Raw genomic sequence first — 25,720 nt, 5'->3', positions numbered from 1 at the left:
GTCTTGGCATGCTTCAGTGACAATTGAACAATTTAACTACAGACTGGTGTAGCTTGAAAATTCCATTCCTTAAGACCAAAAAAGGGCGGTACATGTAAACAAGTTGTAAGATTTGGTTTCAATAGCTTTTCTTTCCTCCACAAAACACACAGAATGCAAATAACTGCTATTTTGTTTCGTAAATCTGCTTGCTAGCCAATCCTTTTGACTTCTTACTCCCTTGGAACATTTTAAAACCAGTTTTGGGTAGCTTCTGTGTTAGATATAGGCAGGTACATTATTCTGGTGAGATTCTGTATAGTAACCTAGAAATGTGACTAGCCATAGGATTTGAATAGGAAGTCACTATAAAATGTTGCTTATGTAAAAAGAACCTCAGCATCCAAGACAATTCCTTCATAAGAGGAATAAGATAATTTACTTATTTATATAAAAAAATTATTCAGTGATACATTATAAATTCTGAAAATTTTCTTTCATTATTAAGATGTAATACTGTATTGTAGCACTAATAGCTGATCTGAAATCTGCAATATTTCTTCTTGCATTAGATCTCTTTTGATCCTGGATGACGTTTGGGATTCCTGGGTATTAAAAGCATTTGATAATCAATGTCAGGTTCTTATCACCAGCAGGGACAGGAGCGTGACAGACACTGTGGCAGGTAAGGAACAGCTTTCTGTGCTGCAACCACGGGTTTTGTGTGTATATGTATGCAGTTTGTTCTTGTGATTTTATTTTATTTTTTTAAAGAACCTGGTAGAATCTGTGTCTGTCGTCTTGTGCACAAGGTTTAAAATTCTGCCCTGTAAGACTTTATGCTCTTTGTGAATAAAATGTTATATGTTACCCTGAAAGTTGTATGTCTACACTGAAGAGTGCTGTGATTCTGAACAGGATAAATTAACCTCTGCGACACTGCTGCTATAGGGTGATTATGCTATTAAGTAGTCAGTGCTACAATGTGCCCATAATGCATTTCTAATTCTTAGATTATAGTCTAAATTTTTTGTCTCTATAAGGCAAACTTGATTCTGATAGTGGAATTTATAGTCTTCTTAATACTAAGCATATAAAATACTATGCAAAAAAATCATGAGCTAGGTCCTTTGCTCCAGATTTTGCTTGGAAAATACTCTCAATTTCATAGGAATTTTAATGTTTTTTTAAAATGTTTCCATGTTTCTATGTCTAGGCAATAAATACGAGGTTCATGTGGAAAGTGGATTAGCACATGAGAAAGGACTGGAGATTTTATCCCTATTTGTGAATATGAAAATATCAGAGTTGCCAGAACAAGCTAACTGCCTTGTAAGAGAATGCAAAGGTATACTTACCACTCTTAAACATATCATTTAGCACTGAGTGTATGTTTTTCTTCTAGGTTTTGACTTAAAAATGGAGGAGTGAACATGCTTTAATACTGTACACCTTAAGTAAAACAGAAATGCTGTGTAAATACTTTTTGACTAAATAGGAGTGTCTCATTCATTCTTGAGCAGTTTTTTTCAGAGTATCTTTTCCCTGATCCCCTATTACACTTGATTTTGGTAACTTTTTAGATGTCATGTTTTGTTTGTCTGTTCTCCACACCTGAAGAATTTAATCAACATATTGGGGAAATTATCTGGTTTATTCAGCCTCTTTGACTAACCATGGGATTGTATTCCTGAAAACCTCTAAGATTAATTTAATCTTTTCCTTCAGGTTCTCCTCTTGTGATATCCTTGATAGGTGCATTGTTAAGAGACTTTCCTAGTCGCTGGGAATACTATCTCAAACAGCTGCAGAATAAGCAGTTTAAAAGAATAAGAAAATCTTCTTCTTATGATTATGAAGCTCTTGATGAAGCAATGTCCATAAGTGTTGAGCAACTGAATGACAATTACAAGGACTACTATAAAGACCTCTCTATCCTCCCAAAAGATGTTAAAGTACCTACTAAGGTAATAACAGCAATGTAGAAATCTCAGCATTTTTAGTGAGGTACAAAAAATAACTTTAAAGAATCCGTATAATTTGTAATTGTTGTGTATAACTTATGCTGTATGTAACTTAAAAGTAATTGCTAGATTGGGTAGGTCAGGTCCATTATTGCATCCTGACTTTTATTGTCAGTAGTGAAACAAAAAATTTAACTGAAAAAATGTATTTATAATGTTTAAGTTTAATGTGTATTCCATATACAGCTTGTAAATTAGATTGTAATTGAGCTCTCTAAAGGCTTAAAAACTGCTTTGTGAAATTTGTCTCATTTAAGAAAAAGATAGGATCACCATAAATCAGCACAAATAGACAAAAGATGGGTTAACTTGTATTATCTGTTCTATAGTTTGGTCTGGAACAATTGGTAAGTTACTGAATTTATTACAAATGGTAATATATCTATATCTGTTAGCATGTGTTTTGTTGTCAGCTAATTGGTAGCCTGTTATGATATTCATTCAAGTCATATTTCCCGTTAGTTCTGATTCTTTTCTCTCTTAATGTGCTTTTTGTAGGTTCTCTGCATTCTTTGGGATATGGAAACTGAAGAAGTTGAAGATATACTACAGGAATTTGTTAACAAATCGCTGTTGTTCTGTGATCGTAATGGGAAGTCATTTCATTATTATTTACATGATCTTCAGCTTGACTTTCTTACAGAGAAGAATCGCAACCAGCTTCAGGTAGGGTATTGACTAATCTATTCACTTTACTCTCCAAAGCTAGGAATTCTTCAGAAAACGTTGCTTTGTTAAATGGTATCCAGAGTAGGTTCATAGAATAGGTCCACAATGCAGTTAAACTTAATGCTGGCTAATTAAAAGAATTTATTTTCAACTTGAAACTGTGGAGTGATTTCCTGATGGTTCCATTTGGAGCTAAGAAACTAAACTGAGAGAAGAGTCTATATCCATAACTTTTCTGTCAAGACATTTCCAGCAGGAGATGGAAAGTCCCACTGGTAATTCCAAAGGCATCAAGACCCTACCAGAATAGCAAGTTTCTTCTTCAATACAGAGAAATGCTATTTTCAATTTAAGGCAATAGTTGCAGGGAGAAGACCTGTAACTTGTACCAAATAAATTTATTGGTTCTGAAGGATAGGGCAAAAAGAGTAGATATGAAGAAAATGCAAGTTATTACACTTGCTTTAGATTTATATATGTAAGGGTCTTTTTTTGTCAGCTATCCACATTTAATGTGAAGAGTGATTTGATAGCTGTTCTTGGCCTGAGAAGGAAGGTTAACAGCTTCGTTTTCTGTCTTTTGGTATCCGGAGAATGTTTCTGGAGAAGTTTTAAATGATAAATTAGGTAAAGTGTACAGTTTTGGAAAGTGAGCTTTTGTTGGTTTATTAGTTAATGTACTACAATTGAGAAATAATAGTAATATTATTCCTCAAAACTATATACAGTATAATATTAATAGTACTTTCTCAATACTGAAAACAATCCATACCTTGGCATAGTGTTAACTGATAGTTAATAGTGTTTTGATTCACATTGCAGGAGCTACATAAAAACATCGTAAATCAGTACAAGAAATATTACAAACATAATACACCTGTTCCATCTCAAGAGGATTGCATGTACTGGTACAACTTCCTAGCGTACCATATGGCTGGTGCCAACATGCAAAAGGTGAGTTCTGACTAGTGCCCTCTGTTTCCCTTCTTGACCCACCTAGACTTTCTCCCTGGCTTTTTCTCACTTGAACCTCTCTTCTCCCAGGCTTTGGAGCAGATAGGTAAACACTCAACATAAAATCCTTTAGGCACTCCACTGATATTCACTGTCTGTTATGAAAACTACTGTATTTCTACCTTTTGTGTCTTATCTTTTCAACCAGTTCTTAAGATGTTTTCGCATTTTGTATCATAATGGCTTGTATTTTTCTTTTCCTTTTTAAGAAGCTTTGCTAAGAAATCTTCTCTAACCTTTCTTAAAAACCCAGGCTTAACTACAGTAGATGTAGCTTTTTAATGGACTTTAATAAGGCTTTTGATACTGTCCCCCACAGCATCCTTCTGGATAAGTCATCTAACTGTGAGATGAGAGGATACACTGGTGTTCCTCAGGTTTCAATTTAAGGGCCACACCTGTTCAATATTTTTATCAATGATTTTGAATTGAATGCACCATTAGCAAGTTTGATGATGGCACCAAACTGGGAGGTGCTGTTGACTCTCTTGAGGGACAAGAGGCCTTTCAGAGGGACCTAGATAGATTGGAGGATTGAACAGTGATTAATGGGATGAAATTTAGGAAGTCCAAATGCTGGATTCTACACCTAGGATGGACACAAGTATAAGCTAGGAGAGGAGTGGCTGGAGAGCAGGCCTGCAGAAAGGGATCTGGTTGACAGCAGGCTCAACAAGAGTCAGCAGTGTGTCCTGGTAGCCCAGAGGGCAAACTTGAATCCTGGGGTGCATCCAAGACAGTAAAACCAGCTGCTCAAGAGAAGTGATTATCTTGCTGTATTCAGCGTTGATGCAGCCTCACTTCAAGTACAGTGTGCAGTTCTGGGCCCCACAATTTAAGTATGAAGGTCCTTGAATGCACTCAGAGGAGGACAACAAAGTTGGTGAGGGGGCTGGAAAGAATGTCATTTGAGGAGTAGCTGAGGAATTTGGAAGTGACTGGTTTGGAGAAAAAAGAGGCTGAGGGCTGACCTCATTGTTCTCTACAGCTTACTGAGTAGGAAAAGTGGAAAGGGAGGTTCTGATCTCTTCTCCTTGGGATAGGACACATAGAAATGCTTAAAAGCTGCACCAGGGGAGGTTTAGGCTGGACATTAGGAAGCGTTTCTCTACTGAGATGGTGGTTCAACACTCAAACAGGCTTTCTAGAGGGATGTTCAATGCCCCAAGCCTGTTTTAAGAAGCATTTGGGCAATGCGCTTAACAAGATGCTTTAGTTTTTGGTCAGCCCTGAATTGGCTAGGCAGTTGGACTAGAGATGATTGTTGTAGGTCCCTCCCAAATGAAATGTTCTATTGTCATAATTCTATTTGCAGTTTCAGATTGCCTTTTAAATAACCTTTTTTTCTAAGTTAAATGCAACTATAACAGGTTTTTTTTTTTTGCTTAAATCCAAATTCAGTATCTGTTAGGAAGAACAACAGATCAATATTAGCAGAGTGATCTTTGCTAGTCTGGACTAGAAGAAGTTTTTTCAGAGTTTTGCCTTAAGCCAGGTCTTGTGTGCTGCAAGTCAAGTTCTGCTTTGTACCCCCATCCCTTCTCTGACTAGCTGTATCAAAGAGCCATACTTAAATAACAAGCTTAGTCTTTTATACCCAAAATTTCCATACCTGATTAAGATGCATGAAAGAAGGAAATTGCCTAAGTTATTAACTAGACACAGTTGAACCAAAACATATTAAATACCTAATGAATTTCCTGTGCTTTTCTTTTTCCCCTTAAGTAGATTCTGTTGTGAAACTTATGCTCTGAACTTGAATTTTTATTTCTTGTAGGAACTCCGTGATCTTATGTTTTCTTTAGATTGGATTAAAGCTAAAACTGAATTGGTAGGGCCTGCTCATCTGATTCATGAATATGTAGAATATAGTTCAATCCTGGATCAAAAGGTATGATACTAAAAGGTAAATGATCAGTCTGTTACAAATACTATTTTTTTTTTATTTTGTAGTTGCATTTTGTTGTATGTATGTATATACGGCAGATATGTAGAAAGCTTAAAAAACTGAAACATAAAACCAATACTAAGTTAAACTGTAACTTGTGGAAGAGAAAAATTAAGAAAACTTAGTTCTCAGTTTTAATTGTAACTTCAGTATGTACCCGAGTAATTGACCATGGAACTCGGTAACTAAGGTGGAGAGCAATGCCTAATGGTGGGTACATATAGCAGTCTGCTTTTGAGATGTAGAATTTTGTTGGCTGCTCAGAACAGTCTGTTATATTGACTGCTTATTGAGTAAATCACTGTCACCAATATTCTTTGTTTGAGAAACAAGAATAATATGCTTTCCTGAACAGGATAATGAAATATTTCAGTTTGACATATGTACTTGCTGATAAAACTAAATAGAAAAATAGAATTAAGTGTTTCTGTAGGAATATTAGCTGTATAGGAAATGAAAAAAGTAAAGGGGACTTAGGAAATAAATCCTCCTTCTATGATATCGGATATTATCTGCTCTGTACATAGGATAGCACAGTACGTGAGAATTTCCAGGAATTTCTGTCCTTAAATGGGCACCTCCTTGGACGGCAGCCATTTCCTGACATTATACAGCTGGGTCTTTGCCAACCAGAGACATCAGAGGTGTATCAACAAGCCAAGCTACATGCTCAAAGAGAAAGAGAAGCATTTTATTTGGAATGGATGTAAGTAGCTGCAGTCCACCTGCTTATATGCTGATCCTTTGATACAAGAAAATCATTTAATGTACAACACAATGTATGGCTAATAGAAGCACCTTCTTAAGAACTGCTGAGTTGTGGGTTTTTTTCTGGGAAAAGAAATAGAAATAATTTTAAAGAACTTGTTGGAGGAGGGGAACTCTGGATATGTCAGGCCACAAATTAATAATAATTACATAAAAATAGAGAAATATATTTACTTGTATTCAATGATTGTTCCTATTTAAATATTTGTAAATAACTATACAAAGATGAAAACAATTTCATAAAAAATGTTGGAATTTCTCTAAATACTTTTTTTTTAAAGTTAGCATTGTAGTGCAAGTTTTATTTATGTTACAGTATGCTTTTAGGTTTTCTAGTAAAATGTACACTTTAAAAAAGAGAGCATTTGTGTTAACTTGCAAAGTTTTTGAAAGTAGTGAGATGGGAAATACTAAAAGGTTTTGTAATCTCTATCCAATCTTGAAATTTCTCCTATTTAACTAAATCTTTAATAATTGGAATAAAAGTAAAATATAATAATACAACAACAATAATAATAATAGAAATAGAGGAAGGAATAAACAAGTGATGCACAATACAGTTGCTCACCACCTGCTGACTGATACCCAGCCCGACCTGAGCAGCAATCTGGGCCTTCTGGGTGACTCCCTTCAGTTTATATACTGGGCATGACGTGGTATGGAATACCCTTGGCTAGTTTGGGTGAGGTGTCCTGTCTCTACTTCCTCTCTACTTCTTCTGCCCCTCCTTGCTGGCAGAGCATGAGACTGAAAGGTTTTTGATCAGGATAAGCATTACTGAATAACAACTAAAACATCAGTGTGTTATCAGCATTGTTCTCAGACTAAATCCAAAACACAGCACTCTACCAGCCCCTAGGGAGAAAATTAACTCTATCCCAGCTGAAACCAGGGCATATGGTAATAACTAGGCAGGTTAATCCAGGCATACTTGAATTTCAGGTGTTCTCTTTGAATATTTGATTGTTTCATTTTGCATAGCTAACAGAATTCTAACAAAAACTCCTGGAAATTGCACAGTTCAGAGGAGTAAATCTCTAGGTAGTTCAGGATTTTCACCTTGGGTGTGGGAAACTTATGCTGAAGAACGAGTGAAAGCAGCAGAACAGAGACAGATGCTTCTGGCTCTCACCCTAGGGCAAGGTTCCAAAAATGGTTTGTAGGATATGTAGGTGAATACACTGCTCTTTTGACCAGCAATTTTGGGTTTATTAAAATATGCAAAAGAAAAAAAAAAAAGTTGGCTTAGATGAGTCAGTATTTTGCAGTGAAAAATCTCTTTCATTCTACAGTGCAGCTACTTTCTTTGAGATGTTTTATCCAATATTTAAATGCTAAGCCTGACGTTTGAAACTGGTAACAATAACAACTTGAAGTGCATTGATTCATTTTGACTCTAGGAAAAAACATAATCTTGTAACAATCTATTCATAGAATAGTTAGGGTTGGAAAAGACCTTAAGATCATCTAGTTCCAACCCCCCTGCCATGGGCAGGGACACCTCCCCCTAACCATGTCACTCAAGGCTCTGTCCAACCTGATCTTGAACACTGCCAGGGATGGAGCATTCACAACTTCCCTGGGCAACCCATTCCAGTGGCTCACCACCCTTGCAGTAATCAATCCATTCAATTCACTTGACAGTATCTCAAAGGGGACTGCTCCTCAGGATGGAGTTGCACAAACCCACTGGCAGAAAATGGCATGCCTACCTACCAGGGGTTGGTTGCAGAGGAAGTGAAATTACCTGAAGGACAGACTGAAGTTTCCAAACTACTGCAGATGCTTGCAAATGCAGAGGCATCAGTGTCACCAAAATCACCTTATTACAGTGACTTTCTATATTAAGATCTGGCTAAACAGGATGATTATGATTGCTACAAATTCTAATTTTTTGTTGAAGTGAGGCAAGACTCATTTCAGGTGTGCTAGATTCTGTACTTAATCTTTGAATGAAATGCAGTTATATGTTAAGGATCTAGTGATAAGAATTAAGTCATCGATTAAGTAAGTTTATTAAGATCTAAACAAATTTACGAATGTTTTTGAATAAGCTTGAAAAGGAACCTGCAAGAAACAAGAATTCTCATGAAGAAATTTATATTTGGAAATAGCACGTATCAGATCATAAAAATATCATTGGAAGGTTGTGTCTTGCAGTGCATCAGCTTTGCCCAGAAAGTACATGTTGCTTTCTCGTGCACATATTATCTTTCTTGACCTCTAAGCTGTAACTATTGGAGGATGATAATAACTCAGATTTTTTTTGGTTTTGCCCGTACTATTTCATCATAAAGGCTGAGAGGTAAGATACAGTGGGATGGTTGGTTTGTTGTAAAGCTTACTGCTCAAGATGTGAAAAAGTGCTATCCTTTTATAGAAGATTTTGAATAATAGAAAGGCACTACTTGTCTAAAATCAACTGTCTTACCCTGTAGAAATAAAACATCCTTGAAAAACCTCTACCGTCTGGTTGTTCGTCCACATAGAGATGCAGTTTACCATGCCTGCTTTTCTAAAGATAGACAAAGAATAGCATCATGTGGAGCTGATAAAACACTTCAGGTAAGATACCTATGCGTGAGTGAAAAGAGATGCTGTGTACCAATTTGATAACATTTGTTAATAGTTCTGTCACTTTTCTTTTGCTGTTATGTGGAGATACTAGGGATCTAGAACATATTGGAGAGAAATGATTGAAAATTATGTGTTATTACATAAGCATCAAGTTGTGTTATTAGAATAGTAAGCATCATCTTCTAGTTTGAAAGCTAAACTCTGATTTCAGAGAATATATGAATGTGAGCCTAAGTAATGCACCGCAGCATGTTTAATATTTGCTTGCAAAAATGTTATTTCCAGTCACAGTAAACCTTTATAGAACTGAGAAACACCAAGGCTTTTAGTTACAGGTTTGCTATTTCTGTGGGGTAGTAATGAACATTATGTAACTTCAGTGCTTAATTAGTAAATTGTCTTATGCAAAAGAGAGAAATCTGGGGAGAAAAATCCTGAAGCTGAGGACAGTATTAGATTGGAAACGGGCCTGAAGTGCTTAGGAACTGGATTAGGGGAGACAGAGAGGAAAGTGACTAATAAAAATTTGCCAGCAGTCTGCCTGGAGGGGAAGCCAGCTCTCAAGAAAACTAGCAATCAGCCAGTAACCTGTTAAAGCATCCATATTCCAGACAGTCAAAGGTAAGGGAAAAGAGCAACTCTTCTGCAAGCCTTTGGTGTTGTTTTGGATGCTTGATAAGTTGAGTACTAAAGTAATAACATTAGTGGTGCTTAGTTGCTGTTCATTTGGCTACTTAATGTATTGTTACTGTGGTTTTATTTATTTTTTTGATTTGCTGGCTTCTACAATATTATGATCATGGCATCCACTTGAGCTGCCTGATGGATGTGTACTGATTTTATGCTGTGCTGAAGTTACTGTGCTGGGCTTCTGTACTAAATATCCTCATTATTGAGAGAAGATTGCTTATTTTTATCTTCATTTTCTACCCAAGAAAGTAAAATCTGTGGATTGCATATAAACTAAACTTTTGTTGATGAAGTAATAGGAAAACTAGCAATAATCCTTTTTTCATTCTTTAACTTCGAAGTTATTAATGTTTTTTTCTAATAGTGGCCTAAGCTTTTCAGTTTTCAAGCTATTCCTACTTTTTCTGTAAAATAAAATAAAAAAAATTCCTATATTAAGAGCATGTGTTCTGCAGAATTTACTGTAAATGTACATTTCCTGTTACTTCAGTATTTGTGTTCTTATTTGAATAAATACTAACCATTTCATTATCACTGATATTCCTGTTCAATGAAAAAATTAAGGGAAAAAAACAGGGGCTTCACAATTGTGGTACCCTGGAGGCTGCTGTCAAGAACACCTTGTGATCTAAGGAGGAAAGGGTGACCTGATTTCCCTCCCCGCCCCCAATTGTAAAGTCAGATCCAGAATGCTGGGATTTTGATTAAGATGCAACAGTTTTCTCCAGCTGTCTTTCTATTGCCTGTAACTAGCTCAAGACTGAGACTTGCATCATCATGTACAACTTTTCACAACTTTTTCCTTGTTTATTCCCTGAATCATCAATTTCTGCTGAAATTATTACTTTCCACTAAAGGATATTACCTATATATACACCTGGAATTTATATTTTAAAGAATAGTTTAGATTTTTTTAGTAGATACAGTGTTTTGCAGATACTGTTAGAAAGTACTAAGAAAGGACAGGGACTATGCTTAATGACTAAGTGTAGGAAAAATCATTAATGAAACATTTCATACACATTATTTTTAAAAAACAGTTTTTACTTTTTCTCTCTAATAATTTCTCTAATAATTTCTATCACCCTTACAAAATTGAAGCACAAATTAAATATTTTTATAATTATTATGTTCATTTCCCTAAAATTATAAATACTTTCAAAAGTAAACCAGTTTTGTGGAGAGCTTTTATAAAAAGAGCTGTTTAAGAGAAAACAGACTTGTATTTGTGTTTTACAATTGTATGCGAGTTGTAAGATTTTTATTGTCTATTGTTTTAGGTGTTTAAAGCGGAAAGTGGAGAGAGACTTCTGGAGATAAGTGCCCATGATGATGAAATACTTTGCTGCGCTTTCTCTGCAGATGGTGAATTTGTAGCAACTTGTTCCGCTGACAAAAAAGTGAAGGTAAGGAAATTCAGAGCAGACATTTTTTTTCAAATTAAGAATTCTAATTTCAGTTTTAACCAAATCAGGCAGAGCAGATTCTGAAGACTAAAGGGTTTTTTTAACCATCTTAAATCTTATGTGGATAATTCACCGTTAACAAATACAAAAGCCCATTCATTACAAAACATAAAAGATGCTTAATGCTTACATTATGCAGCATTACAACTTATTTTACTTCTATTAGATGTTTTTCTCTAAATAGAACATGTGAGTCCAATCCTATCCATAACATGAGGTGAATGTATCCAAAAGTCTTTTTCCATATTTTTTTTTTTTTTTGGTTACATGTGACTTATGTACAATTTTTAATTCCTATTTGTAGGAATTTTATTTCCTATTGTAGCAAAACCCTTGTGAAATTCCAGTATTTATAAGATTCTAATCTGAATTATGCCCTTTCCCCTTGTAGCTTATTTTTTATAAGTGTAAATATATATGCTTTCCCTTTATTTTCAAAACATTTTTGAAGTGTTAAGAATGATTTAGGGCTTCATCTGTATTTCAGCATAGCATTCAGATTTTTTTTTTTTTTAAATGAAGTACTTTAAGCATATTTAAAAGTCTTTTTCATCTTTCAATTTTGTCTAGATCTGGAATTCAAGAACAGGCCAATGTAGGCGTGTTTATGAAGAGCACTCAGAGCAGGTCAATTGCTGCCAGTTCAATAACAGAAGTGGTCAGTATCTTTTAGCCACCTGCTCAAATGACACTTTCATCAAAGTAAGTGGAAGAGTTTGAGATTGTTCTCATGCTGCTTATTATAACATTGTAATTGTTGATGTATAAATATATTTAAATGCTGTGAATTATTTTTTTTTTTTTTTAATGAGCCTGGTAGAAGAGAGAGAGCAACAGATTACCGAGCTGTCATCAGTACGCTCAATCATATTTCTGTGAGGCAGAACAGGAAGGGGTGTTTGTGCTCAGTGAAGGAGAACGGGCAGTTCCTCTGCTGGTAGGGCATGAAGGTGAAGGCTTTAGCAAGACTTTTAGATAGTGGTATGGGAATGGGAGAACATAGGAATGAAATACCTGATTAAAAACAGTAAGAAAAATGAAGGCAGAAATTTAGGATTGAAAACATGAATAATGTAAAAAACTGCATGCTGAGAGATTGAGGGGGGGAAAGTATTATGGAAGTGTAGCAGCTACATTTATTTATGAAATTGATTTGGCATAGTAAAGAAATGAAGGTGGAAGCCAACAGAATAACAGTATTCAAAGCAAGGGGTTTGTCCTGTTAACCGTCTGGCACTGTTCAGACTGGGAGGCTGCATGTGAGGGAAGGGGAAAACCAGAAGAATCAAGTAAGACCTAGACTGTGGTAACTAAGAGTGCAATTTCACAGTACAACTAAGCAAATCGTATGGTTAACTGCACTGAAGATGTCCTGGCTGTAAATAAAATACTTGTCTTTGTTGCAGTGCATGTGCTGATTTGCGGTAGTATGGTTCAAGGAACCAGCTCTGCAAATACCTCTGTGTGGTGGGATCAGTTTTCTGCTTGTTTAGTTTCCTGTAGTGGCTCAGTTGCCCAGTTCCAGTGCAAGAGAACTGTTGGGAGTAGACAGCAAAGAGTGAAATTGTTAGTGAGACAACTGTCACTTCCAGCTATAGCTAGGAGGAATAGAGATTTTAGGATCTTAGACACTGTTTGACACTTTTCATTTGTATTGAATGTCAGAACTGACATATGCACAATAACCAAAAGGGCCTGATTTTTTTTGTTTGTTTGTTTGCTTTCAGAGAACACCCTGTAAGTGAGGGTTCTGGTTTTGAGTTCTCACTTAAACTCTCAAATGTACGATTTCTTTAAATTATTTTTATTTATATAAGAAAAAGGGAAGAAATTTGGGCATGAAGAAAGGAAGCCTGGGTTAGAGACTTCAAAAACTGTGTGCGTGAGAGGGGTGGTGAGAAGGAACCCTAAACAAAAAAACACATGGAAGTGTTCAAGGCCATGGATGGGGCTTTGGGCAACCTGGTATAGTGGAAGGTATCCCTGTCCATGGCAGGAGGGATTAGAACTAGATGATCTTCAAGGTTGATTCCGACCCTAAGCCATGCTATGATTCTAGGATTCTTCTAACTTTGTTGGTATGGATGTGGCAAGGATGATATTCAGACTGGCTAAGACTAACCCAAGAGATTTAATTTTTGTTATTACGTGTAAGCTGCAGACTTCTGAACTTTAAAGCTGAAAGGGAAAGAGGCAAGAGGGAGCTTCTTCCTCAGTTTGAGGAAACTTTCAGTAACTTTCTGCTGTTCAAGGGCTTTGTCTGCACTGTACAGGAAGTTTAACTAGTTGTATGTAATTCTGATGTTAATAGTTTCATGCACATTAGCAGATAGAGTTAAATTGTGGGGTAGCGCAGGGCATAACATCAAATCCATGAGGACGTGAGTAAAACTAAGAAAAAAAATAATTGAAGTTTTGCTTGTTAGTGAATGATTTTGAGAAGAGCATGAACAGTCTGTCTTTGAATAATTCTTTAATATGATGATATTTATATGTTTATTTCTCATGCAGATTTGGGATATGAACAAAAGGTATTGTAGAAATACAATGATGGGTCATGAAAATTCTGTCAATCACTGTAGATTTTCACCAGATGATGAATATGTTGCTAGCTGCTCAACAGATGGAACTGTAAAGGTACAGAGTGTATTTTAAAATCAGGTGTTTATTTTGATGATGGCTTTGGGTTTTTTTTTGGTATAAGAAAATGTGTATGAGAAAACTTTGTGTCTGCATGATCAGCTTTAATGAATTAAATCCTGAAACATTTGATTATGGGTCACATTTTAATGCAAGATTTTGGGATGGCTTGTCTAGTACCAGCAAAAAAGTTGGGTGCCTGTAGCTGTAAATAAATCCTGGCTAGTCTCAGTTTAAATCCTTTACTTTTTTCCATTTTACTTTTTTTCCTCTAATGTACTTTGTTAAGAAAACTGGATGTGTGTGTGTGAACCTTGTTTGTTTTAAATTAGGAAGTTTTTAGGTTAATTGAAAGTTCTGTTATCTCTGTCAATGAATCATCTGTAAACATAAAAGCAATTTCTATGTGCTATTTTTCATGTATGTACTAGAAGAGACTTGAGAGGTTTATGTGTTTTTCCTTAGGATGTAAGTATTATTTTTATTGCCTCTGGTTGCAACAGAACTACGCTATTTCAGAGCTGCAGTTCTTAAAACGCTTGTTAGTTTTCTATATTGTTGCTGAATCAGGAAAGAAGAGTTGCTTTGGCTGTTGTTATTCAGAAGGAAAGTTGTAGCGGAGAGAACAGAAATAGTAGATTTTTGGCAGGTCCCTTAATGAAATTAAGGTGCAAAGCTAAATGTATACCACATTTCTTATGGTGAGTGGACTTTTATTAATGAGTTGCAGAGCAGGTATTTTTTTGTTTTATTCTTTTGTTAAGTAGATGTTGAGACGGATTGTAGGTGGAATGAGGGAACACAGGGAGAGGATTCTGCTACAGTGTAAGCCCTTGTTATTGTTGGGGTTTTGTTTATTTTTTTCCAGTTTGTGGTTTTTTAGTTCTTTTTGTCTAAGCTTTCTGGGTTTGTGAATATTCTAATGCTATTTCTTGACCAGGGAAGGTAGCAAAGGCTTTCTTTTTCGTATTCTAACCCCCACTCCTCTTCTTTCTTAGAAGTGGTTGGGAGTTAGCTCTCCCCTGTTGAATTCTGTATCCACATTGATGAAAAGAGGTTTTGTGTATTTCCTTTACTTTTTACTGCAGCTTTGGGGAGTGCGCTCAGCAAATGAACTGAAAAGTATTGAGATAAAAGATTTCTTCAAGACTGTAGATGAGCAACCAGATGATGTAGAGGTTTTAGTAAAATGTTGCTCTTGGTCCAGAAATGGTGACATGATTTTGGTGGCAGCCAAAAATAAGCTTTTGGTAAGTACCTCACTTGAATAATTTTTTTGGAGGTAGTATATTTCAATTAGATATTGGTGGTATGTTTCAATTAGATAGAAATTATGATTAAAGATAAAATTCTAGTCCATTAAGATGTTTCACATATAAGATGCATGATGTAAAGTAAAAATATGTGGCCAACAAACTCCTTGACTGAGAGGAATACCTGCTAAATTCGAGAATGAACACTATTGGACATACAAGCTATTTGTCTCTAGTGAAGTTATTCAAACTGGGTGCTAACTACTTGTGATTCTGTGTTCACAGCTTTTTGGTGTTAAAACATGGGATTTGTTAACGCAAGTCATCATGAGTCATCACAGTACCATCCAATACTGTGACTTTTGTCCTGATGGTGAGTTAGTAGCAGTTGCTTTGTCTCACTGTTCTGTTGAGGTAAGTGATTGTCTTTGCTACAGTATACCTGAAAAGACTACTTGTAACATAAAATGTTACATTTGTCTTAATAGTTTCTTGTATGCAGAGGTGAAATAAATGTAGCTATTTAGCAGGCTTTCAATGTGCTTCATTCTGTCTAATTTTCATTCGCTTCTGGTATGTAAAATATAAGTTGGAAAATAATGATTTAAAGTTATATGTCATTTTGGACAACAGAACTCATGTTTATACAAAACCAACAGTCCACTAAATTTATTTAAAGTTACTGTTGTCACTCTAAGGAGTATTCCTTAGAACAAACCAAGCTCTACCATATGCTGCTACAAGAATGTGGAAACTCACTAAAAAGGAATGAAATATCTAGAGTAACTTTGGGACTAGCATGGCTTCAGCAAGCCTGTACAACTATCAGTTCTGGGGTTAGAGTGGGTTTTTTTTTTTGGTTTGGTTTTTGTTTTTTTTTTTGTTGCTTGGATTTGTTTGAGATTTTCAATCCCTGTGGTCAAGTTGAACTTGCATTTTTTTTTTTTTTTTTTACACTGTGATTTTTTTTTTTTTTTCCTTTTCTCCCCCCCCCCCGCCCCCCTTAAAATTATAGCAGTCAAGGAGGCTGCTGATTCAGTTTCCCTGTCCACCAAAATGTGATAAGCAGGCACAGTTCATTACATCTGATTTCAGAATGAGAAGTAAGAAAATACTAGAAAAATAGTAATTAAATATACTGCTTCTTGTTTTGCACTGTTTTCCTGTAATTTGCATTCTAAATCCATTTGAATTCTTCTTTCATATTTTTATTGTAGTTATGGAATATTGAATCTTTATCAAAGGTGGCATATTGCAGGGGACACATGAGCTGGGTTCATTGTGTGGCATTTTCACCAGATGGATCTTTATTTCTGACATCATCTGATGACCAGACAATACGTGTAAGATGTCGTCTTTCTATTCTGAAAAATGTGAATTTGTATTATCAAATTATGCGTTTGCAGAGTTGTTTTTTATAAAAATGTCACATATAATATATACATAATATATTGATATGATGTATTTAGTATTTATGTTCACTTATAGCCAATATATATTTAGGTATTTGTTATAAAATTATTTAGATATACAGTAAAATGAGCTTGTTTTTTTTACTTTGTTTGCTATGTATCTAAATTTACTATATATCTATGAGATTTGTTAAGTCCAGTAGCCATTCAAGAGTAATTGTAACCTTCTATTTTGTTTTAGATATTATTTAAATAAGAAATCGTGAAGTTTTTTTAAGGATCCTAGCAGACTGAAAGTTGCTTTCATTGTTAAATGTATTTGCATGTTAATAGTCAGGATAGTTTTCTGTAATTGTAAAGCCTTATTAAAACCTGTGTAAGCAGAAATAGAGTTTACAAAAGTAACCTTTCTTTTTCTCTCAATTGAACACTTATATTCTTTAAATTTTGAAAGCAATTGAAGTATAGAAACCTCTACTTGGTTTTTTTGTAATTGGATCTTAACATTCTGCTTTGGATTAGAAAATTGTAGACTTTATAGCTGTAAGACTCAAAACACAGGGGAGTCAGCTAATCATCCTGGAAAAAATTAGTTCTGTTTCATCCATTGGAATCGCTATAGTAATTACAAAACCTTCCCTAGTAAATGAAAATAGCAGAAACGTAATTTTCACTAATTTTAAAAATCAGTGTTACTTGTAAGTTATAAGTCTTTGGCTTACAAGTAGTCTTACTCAGCCAGTTTTGTATTTTGTCCTTTAATAAAGTGAAATACCTTTTCTTCAACAGATTTGGGAAACAAAGAAGGTGTGCAAGTCTTCTGATGCTGTGCTGAAAAGTGAACTAGATGTTGTATTTCACAATGATGAAGTGATGATTTTGGCAATTTACAATCAGAAGCATTTACAAGTAAGCTGTATTTCTCAATATATTAATATATTTGAATTTTATTTGCGAATGTCAGGAAAAGGAGGAAGCACTGCAAGTACTGCTTGTTCATGGCTGTCAACGCTTGAATTTGTAGCAGATAATTCCTGATGTATGATAGCATTTTTGTGTCTAGAAACTCTGCCTAGTTTAGTAAGCAAAAAATGAAGTTTGAGAGGAAATTTCCACACAGATGTCGAAACTGAAGCTGGATGCAGAGGAACAAAACTGTTTTCATGACTGGGGAAGCTGTGTACCCTCTGGGTGGCTCAGATGTACACAGCAATATGTAATGTGTGCAGCATGTATAGATCAGGTGTTACACAGCACATGTACATGATGCTCAGAACTACTGTGTAATAGCTGAATCAATCATCTCAAATTGGGGGAATGAAAGGTGTGAGCCCAAGTCTGCCAGTAGCCTTAGGAGAGCTTGGGGTCCTGAATTGTAAAATCTGTAGCAACTACTACGTAATGGTGTAGTCTGGCTCTCATTTGAATTAGTAAACCTGATCTGTTTGTGATTAGTGTATTTCTGTTGTAACTTTACTTGAACTGTTTCCTAGAGGAAATGGTGCTTAGATTTTCTACCCTAAATACAATATTCTGACATCCTGTAGCAATATAGTAATGAGCGAAGACTCCACTCTAGAAAGAAAATAGATTTTCTTTTACCCTTGCACAAGAAAAGAAATTGACTGAAAAGACAAATTGCAGTTAAGCATGTGTACTGTAGTTTAACAATATACCTCTGCTATCACATCTCTAAAAGCATTCTTTCTTGCAGTTGTGGTGTTTTACCCTTTGTAATTTGTAATCTCTCAGAATTGGCATTCTAGTCACCTTTCGATTTACAGTATGTTAGTTTTTAAACACTTCACACTGGTAGCTTTCTAAACATAACCTTTGGAAATCATTGTATTCTAAGGACTTCTCTCTTCTCCCTCCTTCCACCCACTGGGAATTGATTTGAGAGTGATACTGAGTTGAGTTTTAGTGTATTATATGTGCTAGTAAATTTAAAATCATGCTTAGAGGGATGCACTTAAAAGATTTTATGCTCCATTTGGCATGTGTTGTATAATCTGGCAAGGTAAATAAATTTGAGTTTGGAGCTCACTATATGGCTTTTGAAATTTGGGAGTAGTATTTTGTTTCCTCTAGTAAGACAAACTTTAAAAAGCCTTCAAATATTGAGATGAATTTCCTCTTGCAAACTTGTCCAGTTCAGAGAGCATTCTATGAAGATAGTTGCACTAACCTTCAAAGCAATTGGTTTATGAAAATAACTGGTCTTTGTAATTCCAAGTTTGAAACTGGCACACTGTTGTCTTTAACATTCTTAGCTCTATATTTTAATTAAGTTTCAATTTAAAGATATTGTAATAGCTACCTATTTTGCAGCTTATCAATGGAAATACAGACAGTGTTGTTATACAGACAGCAGCTCAAGAATCCCCCATTTCCTGCTGTTGCTTAAGTGAAGATCTTAAATTTGCAGCTTTTGGACAGGAGAGTGGAACAATAAAGGTATTACATCCTAAATTGATTTTAAAGAGAACACCCTTCTAGGTGCTTTTTCTTTTTTAAAGAAATATCACTTAAATAACTTTGTACAATAATATTCTTCAACATAATACTTCAAAGTTTTTACATTTGGGAATGATGTCTAAATGACAGTAGTTTAAAGGTAGTGCTAATAATGTAGCTCTGAATTTCATTTTACCAAGGACTAAGCTAATGCAAATTTTTTATTGTTCCAGACCTTTGACTGAGAATCATGTCTTCACAATCCTGTGTTATTTTTAAAATAATTTGATGTTCTTTTCTTCCTTTTCCTCAAGTATGTAAAATAAATATAGTTATTGCATTCTTCATTCTAAAGGTATTACAGTTGTTGGATGGGAAAGTTCTGAAGTCCCGGGAAGCCTACAAGACATCCGTGCAGCATTGTCAATTTACATCTGATTATCAGACTCTCATTTCAAGTGCTCATGATTCAGTTATACAGGTTTGGAAGATACTTAAAAAGATAAAGTTATAATTTACAATTTATTTAAAAAGATCTTGTACACTATAGATAATGTAAAGTTAGTAAATGACTACCGTATTCTCTATTGCTTCATCTTGCAGCAAGAGACTGCAGAAACTGTAGCCTCTATTTATACCTTACTTGATAACGAGTATTACACAATATCTATTTTTAATGCTGTGGATGACAGAAGGCACCAGCTCCTATAAGACGGAGAAAGGAATATTAGTTTTCAAAGGTTACTCAACACAGTTCTGATTGCATGAGTAAAGGATCTGGGATGAGCCCCAGAACTGGCTATACATGGTAGGTCTGTCAGTGGGCTTGCTTACACTGAAGGAGGTATAAAGACCTGTCTCTGAGCAGGTTAGTGTGTCCTCCTAGTCCAGACCAGTGCTGAATACAGACACTAACTAGAAACAGAGTGGCTGCATTAATGCAGTCTCAATCAGCGCTGCCTCTCAGCAGGGTAGATAGGTACCAGTGAAGCATTCTGGTGTGTCTATATTAGCATTTTAGCTCACCTCTGGAATGCACTTCTGAAATAAATGTTCTGGTCGTTCATGTGTACTGTGCTTTAGTTTGCACTTCAGAGCAGTTACAGGCATACTGAAAGAATTTGTAAACTTAGAGCACATGCTCCAGATGCTAATGAGCATTCAATGCACACAGCCAAATTTGAGCTGTTTCAAGTAAAGCCTCCAAAACACATGTGAGTGCTGGTTCTCAGCACTGTTTTGCTCACCAAATCCGTTCCAATATCAGTGTTTTACCTACTTGCTGATATACATGCCACCTAAGCAGCATCCGATCTAAAGCTAGCTTGAGTGCCCTCGCTGTGATCAATTAAGCTATACAGGCTGCTCCTCAGTTTATTGGCTTTGGGGTCCTTCTTTTCAGGTTGCTTTTCCTCTGGGCCGTCCGCTCCCTCTAGTGGACAGCGCCTCAGTTAAACCTCCAGCATTGTCTGAACACCTCTGCTTTCTGAACTTTGATACAGAAAACCCATTAATTTGAAAACTATAAAATCATTGGAATTTAAATTGATGCTTAATAGCTTCTGTAAAATAAACTTTAAGAACTTATTCAGTTTTCAGTGAATAGTTGAATTAAAAATGTGTCATTTTATTATAAAAATGCAAAGCAAAATGGCATTTCATTAAAAATATGCTTTGAAAATATGGAATGAAGTTAGTTAAGTATAGAAAATATGAGGTTTGTCAGATGATGGAAGTCTGTTGCAATAATCGAAACTTTAAAACCACAAACTTCTGGGATGCCTAGAAAATTATTGGCTTGCTTTTCATTTTTAAATTGCCAGTAAATTTTAAGTATCAAATTCACTTTGAGAATTAGATTGTGTTTATTATAGAGAACTTTCTCATAGATTGAGTATGCCATAGTATTTAATATTTAATCTTCAGCATCTCTCCTATGGATATCTTCAATATCTAACCTTTTAGTTAGCTGCTGCCTCCATAAGAACTTTTTATTATTCCTGTGACTTAAAAGTCAATTAGTTAATTCTTCTCATTTTTGCCATTAAAATTTTGGGGATTTTTTTTTTAAAGTATTCCATCTTTATGATTAGGTATGGAATTGGCAATTGGATGAATGTGTTTTTCTAAGAGGGCACAAGGAAGCAATCAAGGATTTTAGACTTCTGGAAAATTCAAAACTCCTTTCTTGGTCATTTGATGGAACCGTTAAGGTAAATAAAAGGCTGTGAATTGACAAATCACATACAATACATTTCACTGTCTTTTCTAGTACTTGGTATTTTTGCACTTTGTGTTGCCACACATCTTACTGAGTTGATTCTAAAGTCTGAGGTGACTTTTTAAGACAAAATTTTTCATTTTCTGTTTCTGGTAAGGTTTGCAGTCTTTTATTTTAACTATACCAATAAGTACAACAAAATGTTTACCATATTAGAACTATGTAGTTGAGTTTATCTCTTATATATTCTTGTGTAAGATGCAGGTATGTTAACCTTTTTACAGTGTTACAGAAGTAACCTGTTTTCCTGTATATTTGTTAGGTTTGGAATATCACTACTGGCAACACAGAAAAAGATTTTGCTTGCCATGGAGGTACTGTTCTTTCCTGTGCTGTTTCACCTGATGGTAGTAAATTTTCATCTACTTCTGCTGACAAAACTGCAAAGGTTGGTTACTTTCTGTACGCAGATAAAAATGATGGTTTATTTGTCCTGAAATGTATGCTGTATTTTCTTTTATTCTGAGGTGACTAGTGATTATTTAAGCTATCCTGTTGTATTTTTAGTATTAAATTTCCTGCATCTGTGAACAAGTTTCTAAAGCTATTACTGTCATTTCAGTATTCATCTTGGATGTAGCTTAAGGCCATCCTGGTGACTTTTGTACGAATAAAATGCACATTTAGTGCACAAGTTTGTGGAGAGCACTTTGTTTAGTTCTCTGTATTGATTTATTAATAGTGTAACATTCTTAATTTGGAAACCTAAATGAAGAAAAATTTCTGGAACTTCCAGTGAAAGTGCTGTCCGTAGGTTCTGTTATTCCTGTTTGGAATGAAGGTGCAAAAGTGAACTGTTTAATATTCTGGGGCTGCCCCATTAGATTTTTAAAGTGTCCTGTTATATTTTCTAAAATCTAGCTTTAAACTGATTGATGAATTCTTTTTCTATAAACAGCTTGAAACTTTCTTGTAAATGACTCAGTCTGATTAAAAAGTATATTCCAAGGTTAAAAAATACACTTGCATGTGGCTCAGTAATTGGTAGCAAATGCCTTCTTGTGTGATTTAGGTGATAAAAAGACTACAATATAATACATACATAAATGCACACACATGTATGCACATATATAAAAAAATCTTAAGTACAATTGAATACTAATGGTTTTGAACTATCTTTTTCACTTTTCTGTAATGTTTTCCATTTAGATATGGAGCTTTCAAAGTCCATCTGTTCTTCATGAGCTGAAAGGTCATGAAGCCTGTGTGCGGTGCTGTACTTTCTCTCATAATAACAAATTATTGGCCACTGGAGATGACAAAGGAGAAATAAGGGTATTGCTTCAATCTTGCTGTTTATTTTGCAATTCAATTGTTAGTTCAGACAGAAAAGTTTTCATAATTTGTCTAATTTGTTAGCATTGTGGTGAATATTGGGGAGTCAAAAATAGCAGTTTGCCACAAGATACTAGTTTGTAACCATGTTGATAGATTTATGTTCTGTGAATGCTGAAGAACTGATTCACAAAATTTACCAATAATTCTACTGTGAATTACATGCATGATCAAATCCTCCATATACATTACAGTTCTAAGAGGAGAATTCATTTCTTTTGGTTATTTTGTCATTTCAAGTAAAATGCTTATTTGCAATGGTTTTGTTCTCTAATATAAAAAAAATACATTTCAGCTTTCCATACTTGAGATTTCTCCCTTCCCCCTTAGGTTTACTTATAATCTTCCCTCTCTTTTAGATCTGGGACATGTTAACAGGTGCATTAGTTCACTCCTGCTCCCCAGTTACTGTAGATGAAGGAGAACCAACACATGGTGGTTGGGTAACAGACCTCTCATTTTCACCTGACAGTAAAATACTTGTGTCCTCTGGAGGCTATCTTAAGGTAAGCCTTTAAATAATAAAATATCCTAACCATCATTATCAGGACAATGCCTCATTAAATGCCAATATTCTGATAATTCTTAATGAAAATGCAGACTAATTCAAAGAAAGAAACCTGAGATGTTTTACTTAACACAAAGCTGTTCCATTTTCGTGCCTGTTAACCTCTTTTCGCTTCTTTTCTTCTGAAATCTGAAACTGCCCTGAAAAGGTCTCATACAAATTTAGACTTAGACTTGGGGTTTGGTTTTGAACTCCATATATTCAATTCTTATTAGCTTCAGATTTTTATGTTATTTTTATATTATTATCGCTGTGTACTTGTACATCTGTTTTATGCAAACAGCTGTAGTGTTACATATTTCATGAGGTGAGTAAACTAATAAGTGGTAAGACCACCTGCTTTTATAGATGATCAAAGCTGAAGGTAATCTGTTTTGATATTTTGCTACTGCAAATTTCAGTCTACATTCATGGAGTAAACTGATGGTGGAAGGTTTCTCTGTATCTTGGTTATTGGTGCTTACTGTAGATACTAAAAAAAAAAAAAAGAAAATTCAAATATCACTTGAAAAAAAGTCTGTCTTGCTAACAAAATTGTAAATGGTTTCAAATGTGTACATGATTGATCCTCTCGTGAATCCAGCCAAGTTCCTTAATTCAGCCATAGTTTCAGTTATATTGTCTGGCAATGTGTTTCATATATTCATTTGGTTATATAAAAATGCATAATCTTTTAAATTTTGGGCATGTTACAGTTTAAGTCTAGTGTTTTCCTTTTGTGGTGAGACAAGGGGCAGTACCTGAATTTATTGGTTAGTATGCTTTCTTGAAATTGAACAGCTTCAGTCTTTTTGAAGTTTATTTTTATCTGAAAGTCTTACACCTCTACTAACTGGTCCTAAACGTTTTCTACTGAAGATTGCTTGGGTTTAATTTCTAATTCTACCTTTTTGGGAAGAGCAGTCATCTGGGCTTGCCATGGTAAACCTGTTGACAGAATTTATCGTAAGCATCCTTCAACAAACTGAAAGTGTGTTCTTTTTTTTTTTTTTTTTTTTTTTTTTTTAATAGTGGTGGAATGTAAACACTGGAGAATCCTTACAGACCTTCTACACAAATGGAACAAACCTCAAGTCAATACATGTGTCCCCTAATTTCAACGTGTATGTGACTGTTGATAATCTTGGTATTCTTTATGTATTACAGAAGATGTGATTAGTGTGCTGAACACTGCAAACATAATTCATTTTTTAAGATGGAAATAAAATTGTGCTAAATGTTTGATACTCATTAAACTGTGAATTATATTTCATTGTTCTGGTCATGATATCTTCATGTATATTTATGTACATTTATGCATGTTTTTTCAAATGAACTTGCATGTAATTGTGGTTTCATTAAGCATTATTATAATCCTTAAATCTTGATTTACATATTAAGTATATTGCTTCAAATTTTGTAAGGAAATTATATTAAGATTTATTCAAATTAGTTAAAATTAATAACTGGGAAGAAATAATAAGAATTTAATACTTTGAAATGTTGCTTTGTGCTATGACTAATGGCTAAATGTTCTCTAGCCATGAACCATCTATGTAAGATGCAAAGAAGTTTTTTTTACTGTGATACAAGGATTTTCATTTAGTACAGAATAGAAAGAATCAGGGACAGCCTTCACTTGAAAAATGAAACTAGTTATCTTGGTGCTTGATTTTCAGAACAAATCAAATAGCTGATTTATAGTGCTTCCCACTTGCAATAAGAGCCTTCATGCTTCTAACCTTGTGGAGATAAAGTGCATTGTAACACATATGAGCTATTCCTGTTAAGGAGAACATCTTGACTCTTGTTTTCTCAAGGCAAAATCTGAAAGGATTTTGCAATTGAAGTGAAAGAGATTGTACCATATTTCCAGTCAAAAGATGGATACAGCTAACCAGCTAAACTAAGAATGGAAAATATTTAAAAGGTATATATTGAAAAATATAAGATTATGGGAATTTTAGTTATCTTTCCTTTCGGAATTTGCATTCATTTTATACAATGGACACATTTTACTTTCATCAGCTTTGTTTACATGGGATTCTATGCACAGGGATCTCTCGCCTAGTAATATGTGATTATATTTTTTTTTAATTGTAATTTTTATAGTCTATTTATAGATTCAACATGGGGTAGAAATGTTTTGTACTAATTATCTTGACATATCTTTTGTGAATAATTAGATAACAATTTTTCTTAGATACCCAGTTTTATTCTAGCAAATTGCCTCTTAACTGCTGTGAGCAACTGCACAAGAATTAATATAATGATTTTCATATTTTTATACTTGGCAGTAGAACACTCCATCTAAGTACTTGATTGTAAAAAGTACATTATAAGTGTCTCAACTGATACTGAATAATGAAGTTCTCAGTTCTAGGGGTTTTTTTTGTGTGTGTGCATTTGAAAAGATTTAATATACATTCTTGGTACTTTTCTGTTTTTGACAATTGTTCTTTTCCTCTTCTTTTAACTTGAAATTCCACCATTTCTAAGGTGCTATTTAATACGGGTCTGTGTAATCAAAGTACTGCTGGCAGAAATCTAAAGAGAAGGAATTCAATAGAAAAAAATATGATGTTTTGTATTCTGAGTATGTACAGCGTCCAATAAAGATAATCCAGGCAGTTCTGGCCAAAGCTGTAAATGAATTTGAA

At 34.7% G+C, this 25,720-nt stretch overlaps 1 protein-coding gene across 8 annotated transcripts in view; it reads left to right on the top strand.

Moving 5' to 3' along the window:
- Positions 1–25,720, top strand: part of APAF1 (apoptotic peptidase activating factor 1) — a 31,537-nt gene extending 5,817 nt beyond the window's left edge. For 5 of the 8 annotated variants that reach the window (XM_080617829.1, XM_080617827.1, XM_080617828.1 and 2 more), the window contains 22 exons: positions 552–664; positions 1,196–1,327; positions 1,708–1,946; positions 2,502–2,669; positions 3,495–3,626; positions 5,464–5,577; positions 6,162–6,340; positions 8,841–8,967; positions 10,950–11,075; positions 11,706–11,837; positions 13,647–13,772; positions 14,864–15,025; positions 15,314–15,442; positions 16,246–16,371; positions 17,230–17,349; positions 18,772–18,897; positions 19,253–19,378; positions 20,991–21,110; positions 21,441–21,566; positions 22,328–22,453; positions 22,873–23,019; positions 24,093–25,720. In XM_080617829.1, coding sequence (XP_080473955.1) covers positions 552–664; positions 1,196–1,327; positions 1,708–1,946; positions 2,502–2,669; positions 3,495–3,626; positions 5,464–5,577; positions 6,162–6,340; positions 8,841–8,967; positions 10,950–11,075; positions 11,706–11,837; positions 13,647–13,772; positions 14,864–15,025; positions 15,314–15,442; positions 16,246–16,371; positions 17,230–17,349; positions 18,772–18,897; positions 19,253–19,378; positions 20,991–21,110; positions 21,441–21,566; positions 22,328–22,453; positions 22,873–23,019; positions 24,093–24,236 — 3,040 coding nt within the window. In that variant the 3' untranslated portion in view covers positions 24,237–25,720. Of the gene's footprint in view, positions 1–551; positions 665–1,195; positions 1,328–1,707; positions 1,947–2,501; positions 2,670–3,494; positions 3,627–5,463; positions 5,593–6,161; positions 6,341–8,840; positions 8,968–9,515; positions 9,601–10,949; positions 11,076–11,705; positions 11,838–13,646; positions 13,773–14,863; positions 15,026–15,313; positions 15,443–16,245; positions 16,372–17,229; positions 17,350–18,771; positions 18,898–19,252; positions 19,379–20,990; positions 21,111–21,440; positions 21,567–22,327; positions 22,454–22,872; positions 23,020–24,092 lie in introns of those variants that run through there. The other 3 variants (XM_080617831.1, XM_080617832.1, XM_080617833.1) reach the window with 3 other exon arrangements.

The sequence above is a fragment of the Psittacula echo genome, assembly GCF_963264785.1.
Source record: "Psittacula echo genome assembly, chromosome: 1".
In the NCBI taxonomy this organism is placed as follows: Eukaryota; Metazoa; Chordata; class Aves; order Psittaciformes; family Psittacidae; genus Psittacula; species Psittacula echo.
Note: the sequence above shows the minus strand (reverse complement) of the source record. Positions and strands in the feature narration are given on the sequence as shown.